At 43.5% G+C, this 16428-nt stretch overlaps 2 protein-coding genes across 5 annotated transcripts; both read left to right on the forward strand.

Annotated features, from left to right (window-relative positions):
* Positions 1-1772: 1772 nt before the first annotated feature.
* Positions 1773-10145, forward strand: LOC306822543 (uncharacterized protein). 2 transcript variants are annotated; one of them, XM_079341653.1, is made up of 5 exons: positions 1773-2685; positions 3082-4134; positions 4736-5034; positions 5350-5477; positions 9923-10145. In XM_079341653.1, exons 1-5 carry the CDS (start codon positions 2577-2579, stop codon positions 10083-10085), a joined length of 1752 nt encoding a protein of 583 aa, XP_079197779.1. In that variant the 5' UTR covers positions 1773-2576; the 3' UTR covers positions 10086-10145. The 2 variants fall into 2 exon arrangements, with proteins under 2 accessions (XP_079197779.1, XP_079197778.1); XM_079341652.1 differs by lacking the exon at positions 9923-10145 and adding an exon at positions 5756-6136 and having other exon boundaries at positions 1777-2685.
* Positions 6965-16206, forward strand: LOC306822558 (uncharacterized protein). Of its 3 annotated transcripts, XM_079341671.1 has the most exons (6): positions 7014-7282; positions 12238-12252; positions 13120-13578; positions 14249-14541; positions 15030-15157; positions 15239-16206. In XM_079341671.1, the coding sequence occupies exons 1-6, from the start codon at positions 7021-7023 to the stop codon at positions 15444-15446; spliced, it is 1365 nt and encodes a 454-aa protein (XP_079197797.1). In that variant the 5' UTR covers positions 7014-7020; the 3' UTR covers positions 15447-16206. The 3 variants fall into 3 exon arrangements, with proteins under 3 accessions (XP_079197799.1, XP_079197797.1, XP_079197798.1); XM_079341673.1 differs by lacking the exons at positions 12238-12252; positions 13120-13578; positions 14249-14541 and adding exons at positions 7446-7652; positions 8108-8400 and having other exon boundaries at positions 6965-7282; XM_079341672.1 differs by lacking the exon at positions 12238-12252.
* Positions 16207-16428: the final 222 nt, after the last annotated feature.

Here is a 16428-nt window from a genome sequence, read left to right on the forward strand (position 1 = left end):
TTTTATAGAGCAGCGGGTGTGTGTGTGTGTGATCCATGCTGTCACACCGGCTGCTGTCAGCCCGGTACACGGTGGCAGCGGAAACGTGGGCAACAAAAACATCAACACAAAAGAAGCTGGAGAACACTACTTCCGCTACTTGATTTTTCAAAATAAAAGTTTTCACGCTTACATGAATATAAAAATACTTTACAAATACGATAAAATAATTATTTTTGCTATTTGATTATATTGATGTCCTAAAGAAGTGTGTCATGGCATATACAGCTAACACAATTTTAATCTTATTTATAGGCTTGTACTGAAGATTATTGATTTATTTTATAGAATAACAAAGAATGCAAAATTAAATACAATGCAGCTTACGAAAAATATAAAGCTTCATTTACAAGTACAGCACATCCAAAAACCCGAGCTTTACATACAAAGAAAGAAATGACTGAAAAACTAATGATTATACAATAAATAGATAATAAATAGATACGCACATTGTAGACCAGTCTTTAAAGCCCCAGAGTCAGTTTTACTCTAAATATTTAATTTAATTTAATACTGCTTTGTGTGCTGACTGACGGGATGTTTTTGGTGTTTTATTTTGTTAGTCAGACCCAGTTTCCGGTGTCTCGTCCTCAGGTGATGTAAACAGGAAGTGTTGCTCTGTCGCTTGTTGTTGTTGTTGGCACAAATGACGTGTTTGTTACTTGTGCTTTGTCTCCACAGTCTGTGTGCACTTTATGAAGTCTATCTCTGAGTTTTTAAAAATCTTAAACTTCTTCAAACTCATTTAAAGACTTTTATCAGCTTTTACTTTGATGTTTTTACCACATCTCCAAAGTTATTTGTTTTCAGTTCAAGAGCCTCCTTTTCTTTCTTTTTCATGTTTTTCTTTTTCTTATTCCAATCAAGCCAGGAAACCTTCCAAAAACCTCTTTTTCACAACTACGGTGGCTGGGAAGCAAAAAGCCCAAATGACAAAGTGTTCAACACTTTTAAAAACTTGAGATTAATGTACATTTGGGAAAACATTTTCTCATGTCAAAACAAAATTAACAAAAGCAAACCTCGGATTAAACTAGTTCACATTTAATAAAACTAATAGGATAACGACAAGATGTGAGATAATTTTACACAATAAAGTCACCTGGAGCCGTCAGTGTGGACGTTTCAGTGAGAACACTGCTTGTTAACTGTCTCACGTTTGTTTCACTAAACTGCCAGACATCATTAGGTCAACATAAACTCTGTATGACGTGTGTGTGTGTGTGTGTGTGTTGGGCCCTCCTGCTCCATCACATCATGCAGGTTTCAGGAAGTGAAAGGTGAGACTTGCTGATCCAGCGAGTCGTTGTTGTTCCTCGGGTTGAAGTGATTTGTGACGGTGTTTGGTTTATGTGTGTGACTGAGAAAAGAGAAGTTCCCATGCTCTGCATAACCGCCACACACACAGACACACACACACACACACACACACACTCATGCACATAGAGACATTTGTGGTGTGTTGGTGGTTCAGGGGAAATCACAGCAGAGTGAGACATCCTGTTGTTGCAGGTTTCCTTCACGTGGACGATTACAGCAGATTACACAACAGTCCATAAACTGAGCTTGAATTTTTGTTAACAGATCTTTAACATGTGATCAATTTCACGGAACATTTACAAAAACTGAACATTTAACAATTTAACAAAAAGATTAAATGTTTAAAAAGTGTGTTTTATAACACTGTTATTATGTCCAACGTGAGCAGATTGTATTTGTATAAACATTTTAGACTAGATGATGGTTTTAATTTGATGAGGGGCAGCTGTGGATCAGTTTGGGTTGGAGGTAAAGACACTGAACCCTGAATACTGGTGAAGAGAAAACGTAATGCAGCATGTTTCATGACATGCACGGAGGTCGTAGTGGTCGCATGCATACAGTCTACTGTGCAGCAGTAACAGTACAGAAACGTCTCTCCCCCCTCCTGAAGCTCGAGGTGAATTATATCCTGCAGCCTTCTCACATCAGCTCACTCACGCTGGGTGAAATCTGAGTGGAGGATTGGATTGTTTGCATTCACACATACAGCTCCTCCTGGAAATATCCCGTTTTTAAAGAAGAATTCTGCAAGTGTGAAAGCCCTAAAAGAAAAAGTTTAGGGATGTGTGCATCATTGAGAAGGGAGAGGAGAACTGTGCAGTCCTGATAGAGGCACATAAAGACTGCACACATTGGATTCAGGATTTAAGTACTCCACTTTGTGTGTGTGTGTGTGTGTGTGTGTGTGTGTGTTTCTGTGAAAGGGGAAGATGATCCTGGATCTTTTTCCCCTTTTTTGTCTGTAAGAGATGTGAGGATGATAACGTCTCTGCATTATATGAGAAACGTGTAAATATCTGAAATGCTGTGTGCAATAAAATAAAAAAAAAGGAACTTCTTCTTTACTGTCTGTACTCTGAATGAAACATGAAGTGGAACCTAACAGGAAGTGAAAGTATAAACAGAGCTGAAGTTCCCTGTGAAGGTGGGACGACAGGCAGATAAAGAGTTTCACACAGAGAGGACACAGAGACGGTGTCCTGGTGAGGAGGAGGATGGAGCTGGTTTACCTTCCTGTCCTGTTGGCTCTGATCCGCACATCGGCTTCTGATCTGCCTGCTACAACCGCATCACCACCGACTCCTCCATCATGGAGCACAGCAGGTATCACACACCTTAGAAGAATTATGATATTTTGACTTAATATAAATGAAACAGATGTGTTATAAAATGATCAAACCTTGTAAATCTCTCAGTTAACAGTTTTTGTTCCTAGTGGACCTTTTTTTTTTACACTTAAGCATCGGATTCATTTTTCAACACAGGAGGTTACTGAATACCACATTAGTGTTTATGGGATAAAAACGTGTTGTGCCTCCTGGTTTACGCTGCAATAATGCAAAAAAACAAAAAAACAAAACACAGCTCTAATTGACATTAATGGAAAAGATCTGTAAGTTTCATTTTACATTTCAATAGATGAGATTTTTTTTTTTAATTTTTTTTTTTAGAGTTTTCTGACATTGTTCACGTGTCATCTCTTCCTCTTTGTTTCTCCAGAACCTTCTGGAAGAAATCTAAATGGGAAGATGTTCACTATGAATTTCGATAAAGGAGGAATATCGCTCTACGCCCCAAACTTTACTCCTCGGCCCTCATCCTGGCCTGTCCCTACGAGCTACAGATACCACAGATACAACACCGCCCGGCCATACAGCCCTTATAGATACCGCGGCTATGTCACCCCCACTCCCTACACCCGCTACAGATACCGCGGCTACGTCACCCCCACTCCCTACACCCGCTACAGATACCGCGGCTATGTCACCCCCACTCCCTACACCCGCTACAGATACCGCGGCTATGTCACCCCCACTCCCTACACCCGCTACAGATACCGCGGCTACGTCACCCCCACTCCCTACACCCGCTACAGATACCGCGGCTATGTCACCCCCACTCCCTACACCCGCTATAGATACCGCGGCTATGTCACCCCCACTCCCTACACCCGCTACAGACACCGCGGCTATGTCACCCCCACTCCCTACACCCGCTACAGACACCGCGGCTATGTCACCCCCACTCCCTACACCCGCTACAGATACCGCGGCTATGTCACCCCCACTCCCTACACCCGCTACAGATACCGCGGCTATGTCACCCCCACTCCCTACACCCGCTACAGATACCGCGGCTATATCACCCCCACTCCCTACACCCGCTACAGACACCGCGGCTATGTCACCCCCACTCCCTACACCCGCTACAGATACCGCGGCTATATCACCCCCACTCCCTACACCCGCTACAGATACCGCGGCTATGTCACCCCCACTCCCTACACCCGCTACAGATACCGCGGCTATGTCACCCCCACTCCATACACCCGCTACAGATACCGCGGATATGTCACCCCCACTCCATACACCCGCTACAGATACCGCGGATATGTCACCCCCACTCCATACACCCGCTACAGATACCGTGGATATGTCACCCCCACTCCATACGACCCCTACAAGGATCACGGATACAACACCGACTGGCCCGTCACTGCACCATCCTACACCGCCCAACCCTCCACAGCCTCCCCTCCGACCCCGACCAGAGGTAAGGCTATCAAACCCTAAATGGTATATTGTTTCATTCAGAAGTCAATACTAATATTTGTATCTTGCTGTTGTTTCAGTTTCTCTTGTGTTCAGATGATTGGTATCAACATGGACATCATGTCTCCTTCCGTTGTAGAGAATAATTTTTTATTTTTTTTTAAAACCCTGCAACAATTACTGACTAATTGGGCTTGTGCAAAAAAAAATGTGGAGCCAAGAAATACTCAAAAGGGAGCCGGCCAAGGTTGGGAAAAGTGGCGACATAACTGAGGTTTTTGCTATCCCCTTCTGTCGAGGTACCAAGTGTCCAAGGATTCAAGTGTAAACACTGCAGTCCAGCCACTGGTTAAGAGAATCATAATAAAAGACAAACACAAAGTGCACCATGTTTGTTTATCCAGTGGATTTCAAGAGAATAACGTCAGCAAGAAGAGAGAACACCAAATGCTGGACGTCCATTCTCACCTTTTGTTTACTTGTGTTGCGTTCTTCTTCTTCTTCTTCTTCTTCGTTTGATTGATTGGCCAAAGTCTTCGGAACGAAAAATGAAAGAGGCTGTGTTTCGTTGGCTCAACGTGTCGATCATTCCGCCCCTGCAGGTGTGTCGGTGTGTCTGCGTTTCCTCAATGACTTTCAGAGAGGATATCAGCCCACAGTCTTCACCCTCAGTCCATCCACGAGTCCGCTGTCGCTGCGGGTCTACGACAGTAGCCGCTACGCTCTTGCTTATAGCGCGTACAGCGGGGACAACCTGATCCTGCGGCCTGACATAAGATTCTGGTCAAAGACTGAGCCAGAAATCTGGACCAGAATCTGTGTAACTGTGGACGCTCGGAAGAACGTGGCCCAGGTGTTCAAAGGCCCCGATATGAGCATCAGGAAGATGCTCTCTACCCAGGTGAGAGGTTTTGACTCTTTAAGTCTGAATCTGGGGCTATAAATGACTTTGCGTTTCCTTCACCTGTTTCTCAACTTCAAAGTCGGGGGTTCGATCCCATACTCCTGCAGCAACTTGTCCCATGTGTCCTTGGGCAAGGCACTTAACGCCAGGCTGCTCTCGCTCTGCTTTGTTGATGAGTTTGACTTAACGGGCATAATATGTCTCTAATATGATTTATCTGCTCTGTGTGTCCGTGTGTGTGTGTGTGTGTGTGTGTGTGTGTGTCCGTGTGTGTGTGTGTGTGTGTGTGTGTGTGTGTGTGTGTGTGTTCAGTACGTGTGGTCTGGTGAGCCTGTGATTGAATTTCCAGGTTTTGATGGTCAGCTGACAGACGTCCAGGTGTGGGATTATCCTCTCCGCTACAAAGAAGTCTTCAACTACATGACCAGGGGTTCTCTTGGGTATGTACCCGTGTGTGTGTGTGTGTGTGTGTGTGTGTGTGTGTAGATCTTTTAGTAAGTATTTTTCAGGTTGCAGGAGAAAAGATAGAACAAGTTCAAGTTCTGATTAAAAGCTTAAAGCTGTTTGAAAGGATTACAGTAAACCTGAGATGCAAATGAATTTAATCTCATCTTCCTGTTGTTGTTGTTGTTGTTGTTGTTGTTGTTGTTGTTGTACAAATACATTTATTGGGCTTCTGTTAGAACCCTAATTCTTAAAACATATTTGTCTTTTTCAGGTCATACTCTGGAAATGTGCTCACGTGGTCCTCCATCAGCTACTCTTTCAGAGGACAGGCGCTATTGGAGGACATCTACGATAACTTCTATGAGAAGCAGGCCAAGCAGCCAATCAGCAGCAGAGGGAGAGCGAGAGGGCCGTGCTCAAAGAAGAAGAAGAAGAAGACAAAAACAAAAATTTAAACATCAGTCATCGCATTTGATAATTAATCAGAAAATAAATTCATAAGACAAAATTTAAAAAAAAGTTTCAGTAACAAACCCAACATTTGTACATGTCTCTCTCTTTTGTTTCACTTTGTATAATTCAAAATAAAAACTTAGAAGAGGCTGCTGTCGTCTGAGCTGGGAAAATTAAAACGAAGTCTAAACACCTCTAACAGAGTCTCGCTTATTTAACATCAGGAAGCAGAGACAACAGCGTCTCAGATATGAATCCTGAAGGTACGGTTGGTCGTTTTCTCCAACCGTGCCTCTGAGGAGGCTGCTGGTGTGTAAATATGTTATACGTGCTGAACTTCAGACATTCAGACACTGAGGTTAAAGACATTACTTATTAATCTCATGTTTTTGCTTGTTTAACAGATATGCAGATGAATTCTGACCCTTTTGGCGTTCCATACATTTTTGTATATGTATATTCATTCAGAAATGAAACTTAAAGTGGACTGTATGGAAGAGGGCTGGGATTTTGTATATTTCAGATTTGTTTGACGGTGGTACTAAAGCTTTCCTAAGTTTCAACCAAATTGTTGATAAGTATAATTTATCACGTAACCAATTTTGGAGATATGTTCAAATGAAAAGTACATTGTCAAAATGGCTAGGAAGCCCCCCTTATAAGCCCAATCGAGGTACTGCTTCAAAGATTTATCATTTACTACACAATCAATTGTGTGATCCTTTGGTTAAAGTTTTAAAAAAAATGTGCAGAGGACATGGCGGTGGACATATCACCAGACGATTGGGATTCATGTTTAAAAAATATAAATACAATGTTTAAAGAAGTGGGACAACAAATTCATTCAATTGAAGATAGTTCATCGGTGGCACCGGACGCCTCAACAATTACTATCAACCAGACTTCCATCATCTCTCTCTGGAACAAAGGAATCACTCGTATTTAAAGGAAGAAATGCACTCACTCTCCTATACAGTATGTCCTTCACTCTCTGGACACCATTAGGGCCCCAATACAAACAGTCCAAAGTCAGGTTATAGCCCTCAAATGGCCAGGAATTGAAAGTAAACAATCTGAGTATAAATGCCAGTCTGTTTACAGAAACTTCACACAGACAGACACTTCCACAGTGAGGACACACAGATGTCTTTCTTCAGAGACCCGGTGCGTGCGAGGATGATGAGGACGACGCTGTCTTATGTCCTCATAGCGGCGGCGATCACGTCTGCAGCGCTGCTCATCACAAACTCTCGATTTAAATCGATCTCTCATACGAAAAGGAGCGCAAATACACCTGTGGATGCAATTGATAAAGCGCGGCCAACCACAGCATGGACAACGCCAGGTAAGCACACTTTAACTAAACACACACAACTCACAGCTCACACTTGGAAATTTCTTGGAAACACTGACTCTGCTGATCCCATCTCAGCCCTGTAACATCTCTGATACTGACTCTGAAGGAGTCTTTGAAAACAGCAGCATCACTTCTCTTCTTTGCTCTCCAGGATCTGGGATGGATCTAAGAGGAAAGATGTTCACAATGTCTGATAGAGAAGGAGAAATACACTTCTATTCCCCCAGTTTTACAACCCCGGACCCATGGGCTCCCCGCAAAACCAGCACCGAACCCTACAGCAGAAACCGACCCTACACGACCCCCCAACCCTACACCAGCCCTCGTTACCCCTGGACCACGGCACCTCCTCTGAAAGGTGAGTGCGTTGACAAGCTATGCAACCAGGTAGAAACAGTGTCTGGATATGAGATCTTTACAGTTATTTCATTACATTTTGTTTACATTTTTAATCAGGCTGAAGCTAAAACAGGCTAAAATAATGTTGTCCATTATGTTGAAAGTATGCTAACTTGTGTTGTTCTGGAGACATGTTGTAATGATGTCTTGGATTTCTGCTGCTTATTTTCCAAACGGCAATCTGAGGCCCACGCAAAACTTCGGGAAAATAATTTAAATAAGTTTGTTTGTGCTTCATTTGTGCTGTAAATATTTTTATTCATGCTTTTTTGGTTTTAAAGATGTTTTAAGTTTCATTGTTGGTCATCATTGTTAAATGTTCTTAAAATCTTAGATGTTTTATTTTTAAATGTTGCCCTAACACTCCATCGTATTTTAAAAATGTATGTTTGTTGTTTGTTTTTCCCCCTGCAGGTGTGTCCGTGTGTCTGCGGTACCTGTCCACATATCAAGAAAGCATCGAGTCAATCTTTACTCTCAGTCCATCCAGGGATCCATTGACGCTCGGATTCAAATTCCCCAATACTTATTATTTCCCGAATCAATATTTTCATTCTGGACTTAACCTGAAACCTTACATCAACTTCTGGTCAAACGTTCCTCCGGAGATCTGGACCAGAGTCTGCCTCACTGTGGACTCGGTGAGGAACGTGTTCCAGGTGTTCAGCGGCTCGAACATGAGCATCAGGAAGGTCCTGCACTATAAGGTGAGGTACATCGAAAAATGTTAAAATCATCAGATATACAAAAAGAAACACTGTCACTTGAGTTTCTGTTGACATTTTCGGGCTGTTTCGTCTCGTGTCGTCCTCAGGCTGAGACATAAATGTTGCAGGAAGTCCATATACTTCTCACCTGTGCGCCGACGCGAGTGGCCGCACATTCAGTAGCTCCTGGTTTCACCTTATTGTTTTGGACACTTAATGCTAATCTGCTCCTCAATAGTTGGGTACTTTAATGGCAATCGCCCTAATCACCCCTGGTTTCACCTTATTGTTTTGGACACTTAATGCTAATCACTGCTCCTTTATGTTGCTGAGCACTTTAATGGCCCAATTTGCATCCCTGCATTGACTGTTTAACGACTGTACTCACACCTCTGGCACTACCTCAAACACCTCTGTACATGCACATGTAACTAGTTTCTAGAAGGTCAGCACTTTGTTTCTAAGGCTCTTTAACTGTTTACAGGTCTCTTTTAATCAGCACATGTTTTTCTCTCCTCACAGGTTATGTACATTATGCTATATAAGTTTAAGTCTAATGCTAATGCTAACTGCACAGGTTTAACCTTTACTCTTAGTCACATAGGGGCTGCTAAATCTTGTTTGGGGATTATTGTATTACAGAGGGGATGGGGGGACAGCGGGTGTGTATTGTAACTAATGTCTTGTGTCCTGCCTGTCTGTATACTGCTACTGGATGCCTTGAATTTCCCTCGGGATCAATAAAGTATCTATCTATCTATCTATCTATCTATCTATCTATCTATCTATCCATCTATCCATCTATCCATCTATCCATCCATCCATCATATAAGGCCTGATGATCCGGAGCACGTTTGCTCGGGGTCGACTCATTTTTAACCCCAGCAGTGGGTCAAAATGTGCAATGTTTGTAATGACAGCAGGAAACTTCCTGAATGATCTGACAGCACTCACTCCTAAAACTCTCATGCATTTATATATGTTTACTATTCCTGCGCCAATCTAAGAGTGTTCATTAAAGTCTCTGAAGGAAAATCAAAAAGTAATCTGTGTGGTAGTGAAAGAAGAAAACAAGCCAGGAGTAGACAGACTTAAAGTAAATAACTGGATGCTGACCACTTTTAAGTCATTGTTTAATGTGTGTGTGTGTGTGTGTGTGTGTGTGTGTGTGTGTTCAGTATGAGTGGTCTGGTGAGCCTGTGATTGATTTTCCAGGTTTTGCCGGTCAGGTAACAGACGTCCAGGTGTGGGATTATCCTCTCCGCTACATAGAAGTCTTCAACTACATGACATGGGGTTCTCTTGGGTATGTACCCACATATGTGTGTGTGTGTGTGTGTGTGTGTGTGTGTCTCTTCCTCTGTGATCATGAAGGAAACCTGCTGTGTTGAAGCGTCTCTGACAACAATGCAGCAGCCAGTATGTCCTCCTTCTAACTTTAGATTCTGCTCCTGAATGCTCTGGATTTGTTTGGACCAGAGAAGGTTTAATATGATTAAATATCATATGATCGTGTTTTCAGGACGTACCGCGGCTCCGTCCTCACCTGGTCCTCCATCAACTACTCTCACGGAAGTAACACGCTGTTGGAGGACATCTATGAGAAGCAGGCGAACCAGACAATCGGCAGCCTCCGAGGGAGAGGGAGAGGGCGGCGTCCAAAAGGAGAGAGGAAGAGCGCGTGAGAGAAGGGTGTTCGAACGCTGATTCTACCTTCAAATAAATAAATACTCATTGAGACCAGATCGATCTTGGCGGTTTTTATTGATGAGATCTCCTCACTCTTTCTTTTCACTCTTTGATGATGGCTCTGGTTCCCTTTCAGTCGGTTCACTCGGTACAACAAATATAGTATGGGATATCATGCCCCCGCGTCTCTACTCTAATCATGCCTTTAAGGCAGAGGATCTCTGAAGACGCTCCGTCTGCACATAAACTGTCATCACAGTCATCCCTCAGTTCTTACGCTCTTCACCTCGCTAAGAACACTCGCTCGTTAGTGCTGTCTCTCCTTTGGCTACGACCGGCTTGAAATTAGCTTACCTCTTGGCGTTTGCAGCTGCTGCTACCCGTGGAGCGCTAATTTTGAGTCTCCTAGCTTGCGTGTCTCCTCTCCGAGTCAAGGGGCCCCGGTTTCGTCTGAGTCCAGTGGCGGGGAAGCCTTTGGTCGAGGTCCCCGCTGGTAGCTGGGCTGGTCACATGGAATATGTTGGCGGGTTGGCCGAGCTTGAGTCGGAGTTCTCCGGGAGCGCTAGCCAGCCTCTGCTAGGGCTATACGCTAACCATGATGATGATGACGCGTTGGACATCGGCTTGGATGTTCATGGTTTGTCGGAGGATGAACAGGAGGCTTTATCATCTGATCAGTGTGCCGCTGCTGCTGCTGCTACACCGGATGATACATCCTGTTTCTCTCTGTACCGCCGTGCAGCTGAGAAGCTGGAGGTTGAGTGGCCCTGACCGCTGCCAGCTCAGAAGACGTTACAGTTCGCGGGACTTTACCTCCCGCCCGAACCAACCATGGCCACAAACAGCCCGCCCATGGTCCCAGATTTTATTTTGGAGTTAACATTGACATGGAATAAACCACTGTCCACCCACGTCACAGTACCCGACTATGGACAGCATCTGGATTTAGATGGAGCTGAAAATGCTGACTTAGTTAAACCTCCTATCCACCTATGGATCCTTCTTTGGCGTCTTATCTGTGATCACCCTAACTAGGTCAAGTTTCACTCTATTGTCTTCAACACTTAATGCTAATCTGCTCCTCAATAGTTGGGTACTTTAATGGCAATCACCCTAATCACTCCTGGTTTCACCTTATTGTTTTGGACATTTAATGCTAATCACTGCTCCTTTATGTTGCTGAGCACTTTAATGGCCCAGTCTGCATCGCTGCATTGACTGTTTAATGACTGTACTCACACCTCTGGCACTACCTCAAACACCTCTGTACATGCACATGTAACTAGTTTCTAGAAGGTCAGCACTTTGTTTCTAAGGCTCTTTAACTGTTTACAGGTCTCTTTTAATCAGTAGCAGTTTTGTATACTGCTACTGGATGCCTTGAATTTCCCTCGGGATCAATAAAGTATCTATCTATCTATCTATCTATTTATCTATCTATCTATCTATCTATCTAGAAGTTTTAATTGAGATCTGCAAATTGCATCTTTGAAAGTCCAGTTTTGTTTGCAGGTAAAGATGCTGAAAAAAGATTTACCATTTACAAAAATGCTATAGTGACACTTAAAGACAAATGATGACCCCTTTTGGCGTTCCGTATTATCTGTACACAGCTTTATGAGAAATACAAATAGAAGAGGCTACGTATGCATCTAAACTAGAAAAAGCAAAAATCCTGTGCTGAGATGCATTATTTTCAAAAAGGTATCAGAATTATGACCTCTTAAATGCTCTAGTTAATAAAGCTCATGGTAACAGCAGCTTATTACACATTTGGCCACAGAGACTATTTATGACTCATTTGGCTTTCCATACAAATCTGGGGCATTAAGTCAGAAACGAAACTTAAGTGGTTCTGACGTCTGTACCAGGAATTGAAAGTAAACAATCTGCGGTGCAGCCAGCCAGTCTGTTTACAGAAACTTCACACAGACAGACACTTCCACAGTGAGGACACACAGATGTCTTTCTGCAGAGACCCTGTGCGCGCGAGGATGATGAGGACGACGCTGTCTTCTGTCCTCATAGCGGCGGCGCTGACGTCTACAGCGCTGCTCATCACAAACTCCCGATTTAAATCGATCTCTCATCTGAAAAGGAGCGCAAACACACCTGTGGATGTAATTGATACAGCATGGCCAACCACAGCATGGACAACGCCAGGTAAGCACACTTTAACTAAACACACCAAAACTCATAGCTCACACTTGGAAATGTGACCATCTGAAATTAAAACGACACTCTGCATGAAACATTAGTCCATTACATGAACAAGGTGAAAAACAGGAAACAAACGACGGCAGGTTCAGGTGAGAGCGGAGGTTCCGGGATCAGGACTCAGAATTGCCAACCTGAAAGAAAATGAGTGAAGGGCTTTTAGATTGGTTTTATTCTTGTTCTGTGAGATGTTTTGTACAATGTGAGGGCTGAACTGCAAAAATCTTCAAATCTGGGTGATTTTGTTGGTGGAAATGGTTGTTGGAGAAACGCTTCTGTAAACTACTTCCTGTTTTTCCTCTTGTGTTGGTGAGACTGAAGATGTGACCCAGTTTCATATATCCAACTATCACTAAGCAGTATGTTTGGATAAATTATGTTTGAAGTTTTCCTAGTGCAATTAAAAGATAAAGTAATTCTTACATTCTTACAGAAAAATATAAAAACAGAATAAAGCCCCCGATGTTTTCACCAAAAATACAAATAAATCACAGATTCACTAAACTGTATTTGTCACTGATGAATAAACTTGTTTAAATTTTTTCTGTCACGGTTCCTTCCTTGTTTATATTTTGTGTGGGGCTGGATATTAAAGGAGCAGTATGTAACTCTGACTCCTAGTGTTTAAAATGGGTACTGCAAAGGTCCGTCTGCAAAGGTTATTACACCCAGTCTGAGAACTCACATTGCCTTACTGAGTTGCAGATGCATTGTGGGAGCTCATACACAGACAGACACGCACATACACAGCGCCGCGATCCCCCACTGTTACTAACTCTGAAGGTTCACTTCTCTTTTTGTTTTTCTCTCCAGGAGCTGGGATGGATTTAAGAGGAAAGATGTTCACACTGTCTGCCTACGGAGGAGGAATACGCTTCTATCCCCCCCATTTTGATAATAACACCCCCAACCCATGGTCTTCATCTGCTCCCTACAAAACCACCACCCGACCCTACCCCACCACTCGTTACCCCTACCCCACCACTCGTTACCCCTGGGCCACCACTCGTGACCCCTACACCACCACTCGTGACCCCTACCCCACCACTCGTTACCCCTACCCCACCACTCGTGACCCCTGGGCCACCACTCGTTACCCCTACCCCACCACTCGTGACCCCTACCCCACCACTCGTTACCCCTACCCCACCACTCGTTACCCCTACACCACCACTCGTTACCCCTACACCACCACTCGTTACCCCTACACGACCACTCGTTACCCCTACACCACCACTCGTTACCCCTGGACCACAGCACCTCCTTTCAGAGGTGACGTTGACAAACTATGCAACCAGATAGAAACACTGTCTGGATATGAGATCTTTTTTAATTTTATTTATTTAATTACATTTTGTCTCAAGATATTAGCTGAAGCTAAAACAGGCTAAAATAATGCTGTCCGTTATGTTGAAAGTATGCTAGCTTGTGTTGCTCTTGAGGCATGTTGCATCTATGTATTGATGTCTCGTATTTCTGCTGTCTCGTTGATATTTTTTAACTTACGGCAATCTGAGGCCCAGAAAGACGAAGCAAACATGGAAGTGCCTAACGCTTAAGTTCCTCAGACGACCACTCAAGTGTGGCGACTAAATTAGCATTAGGTCGCCTTTAAAAATGTCCAATTTTTCCTGTGCGCGGGCGATTTGTTGTGTGTGAAGTTGCACTGCGGGCAGTTGCCACGTCTGTAGTTGCCAGACGGCACAGACTGTAAAAAATGGGGCGGAGTCAGTGGTGGATGATGGATGAAGGCCCACCTGCCACCACTGACTCCGCCCCATTTTGTTGTCTTGTAAAACTGCAACGTCATCATCTTACAACTTTATCATTGTTAAATGATGACTTTGTTTTCAAAATCTTAGATGTTTTATTCTTAAATGTTGCCCTAGCACTCCATCGTATTTTAAAAATGTATGTTTGTTGTTTGTTTTTCCTCCTGCAGGTGTGTCCGTGTGTCTGCGGTACCTGTCCACATATCAAGCAAACATCCAGTCACTCTTTACTCTCAGTCCAACCACCAATCCATTGACGCTGGGATTCAATTGGCCCAATACTTATTTTTTCCCGAATCAATTTTATTATTCCGACTTTTACCTGAAACCTTACATCAACCTCTGGTCAAACATTCCTCCGGAGATCTGGACCAGAGTCTGCCTTACTGTGGACTCGGTGAGGAACGTGGCTCAGGTGTTCAGCGGCTCGAACATGAGCATCAGGAAGGTCCCGAGCTCTAAGGTGAGGTACATCACAGTTAGCATCTAAAAATGTTGAAATCATCAGATATGCAAAAAGAAATACTGTCAAAAATGTCAATTTCTGTTGACGTTTTCGGCTGTTTCGTCTCGTGTCGTCCTCGGGCTGAGAGATAAATGTTGCAGGAAGTCCATATAAGGCCTGATGATCCTTATTTTGGCGCTGGATGTTGAGAATGAACCGGAGCACGTTTGCTTTAAGAGTGTTAATGAAACTTCCTGAAGGAAAATCAAAAAGTAATCCGTGTGGTAGTGAAAAAAGAAAACAAGCCAGGGGTAGACAGGCTTATATTAAATAACAAGATGCTGACCACTTTAATCTGATTGCTTAATATGTATGTGTGTGTGTGTGTGTGTGTGTGTGTGTGTGTGTGTGTGTGTGTGTGTGTGTGTGTGTGTGTGTGTGTGTGTGTGTGTGTGTGTGTGTGTGTGTGTGTGTGTGTGTGTGTGTGTGTGTGTGTGTGTGTTCAGTATGTGTGGTCTGGTGAGCCTGTGATTGATTTTCCAGGTTTTGATGGTCAGGTAACAGACGTCCAGGTGTGGGATTATCCTCTCCGCTACAAAGAAGTCTTCAACTACATGACCAGGGGTGTCTATGCGTAAGTACCTCTGTGTGTGTGTGTGTGTGTGTGTGTGTGTGTGTGACATGAAGGTGTTGAAGTGCTGGCTTGTGTTTTCAGGACGTACCGTGGCTCCGTCCTCACCTGGTCCTCCATCAACTACTCTCTCAGAGGAAACACGCTGTTGGAGGACATCTATGAGAAGCAGGCGAACCAGCCAATCGGTAGCCTCCGAGGGAGAGGGCGGCGTCCAAAAGGAGAGAGGAAGACCAAGGAGTTTGTCAATGTGAGAGAGAGGAGCGAGAGGAACAGACAGCGTTTGAAATAAAAACATACAGGATGATGGTTTAGAAGAGTTAAAAACCAGTTTCAGAATCAGAATGATATTGTACCAGTCTATATAAATAATAGCTCAGCTTTGGTCATTCTGATTCATCCAGCAGGTTGAGGACTTCAGGCGACGGCTTTCTACTCCAAGCACTTGAATTTCCCTCAGGATCAATAAAGTATCTATCCATCCATCCATGATGTCAAAAGTTTAAGTTTCCTCTAACTAACAACTTATAACATTTACTGTTAGCTTCATAACTAGCTAGCCTGCTAGCATGCTCAACCAATCAAAGACGTTGCTGCAAAACTATATCGCGATTTAACCTTGTTTTTTTTTTTTTAAATGAAGTTGATGTAAACTTGTTACTTCCACTGGCGCATAAACCACTGTGACACTCGCACAGCTTGTGGTCAGTCGACCTTGGACGATCACACTGTTGAGCTCTATTTCTGTCATAAGACGTCTTCATTTTCCATTGGTCGGTTTTAGAGTCACGTGTCTTAAGTCACGTGACCTTCATTAGTGTCGGCCATCTTTTAAATGTGTGGCTGGATCCCGATTTCCCGACGTGGAAAGTGATCGAGCGCACGAGGGCTTGAAACGGTCACTTTGAGACTTCTCTGTAACCATGACAACACGATGTCTGATTGTATTTTATGTTTTTTTTTACTCGACTCACTTATCACTGTATACGTGTACTTCTCTGTTGTGGGATAAACACAGGTTATCTTCTATAAATAAAACAGGACTAACACGCTCTCTCTGTGTCTCTCGTTTTTGTTCATAGACGACTTTTTTTCAGCGTCTTTTCTAAACTGATTAGATTTGAAAATAGTCTGTTCTCCCGGATGTTCTTCTCCGCTCTTTAGTTCACGTTGTGATTCTGTTGAACGACACGTAGCGTTGACATAAAGACAGACGATAAGCGGATCAGGAGCATCTGAGAGGCCGTCTGCCTGAAGTCATCTAGAAATGTTGG

This window comes from Symphodus melops (assembly GCF_947650265.1).
Source record: "Symphodus melops genome assembly, chromosome: 4".
NCBI classification, from domain to species: domain Eukaryota; kingdom Metazoa; phylum Chordata; class Actinopteri; order Labriformes; family Labridae; genus Symphodus; species Symphodus melops.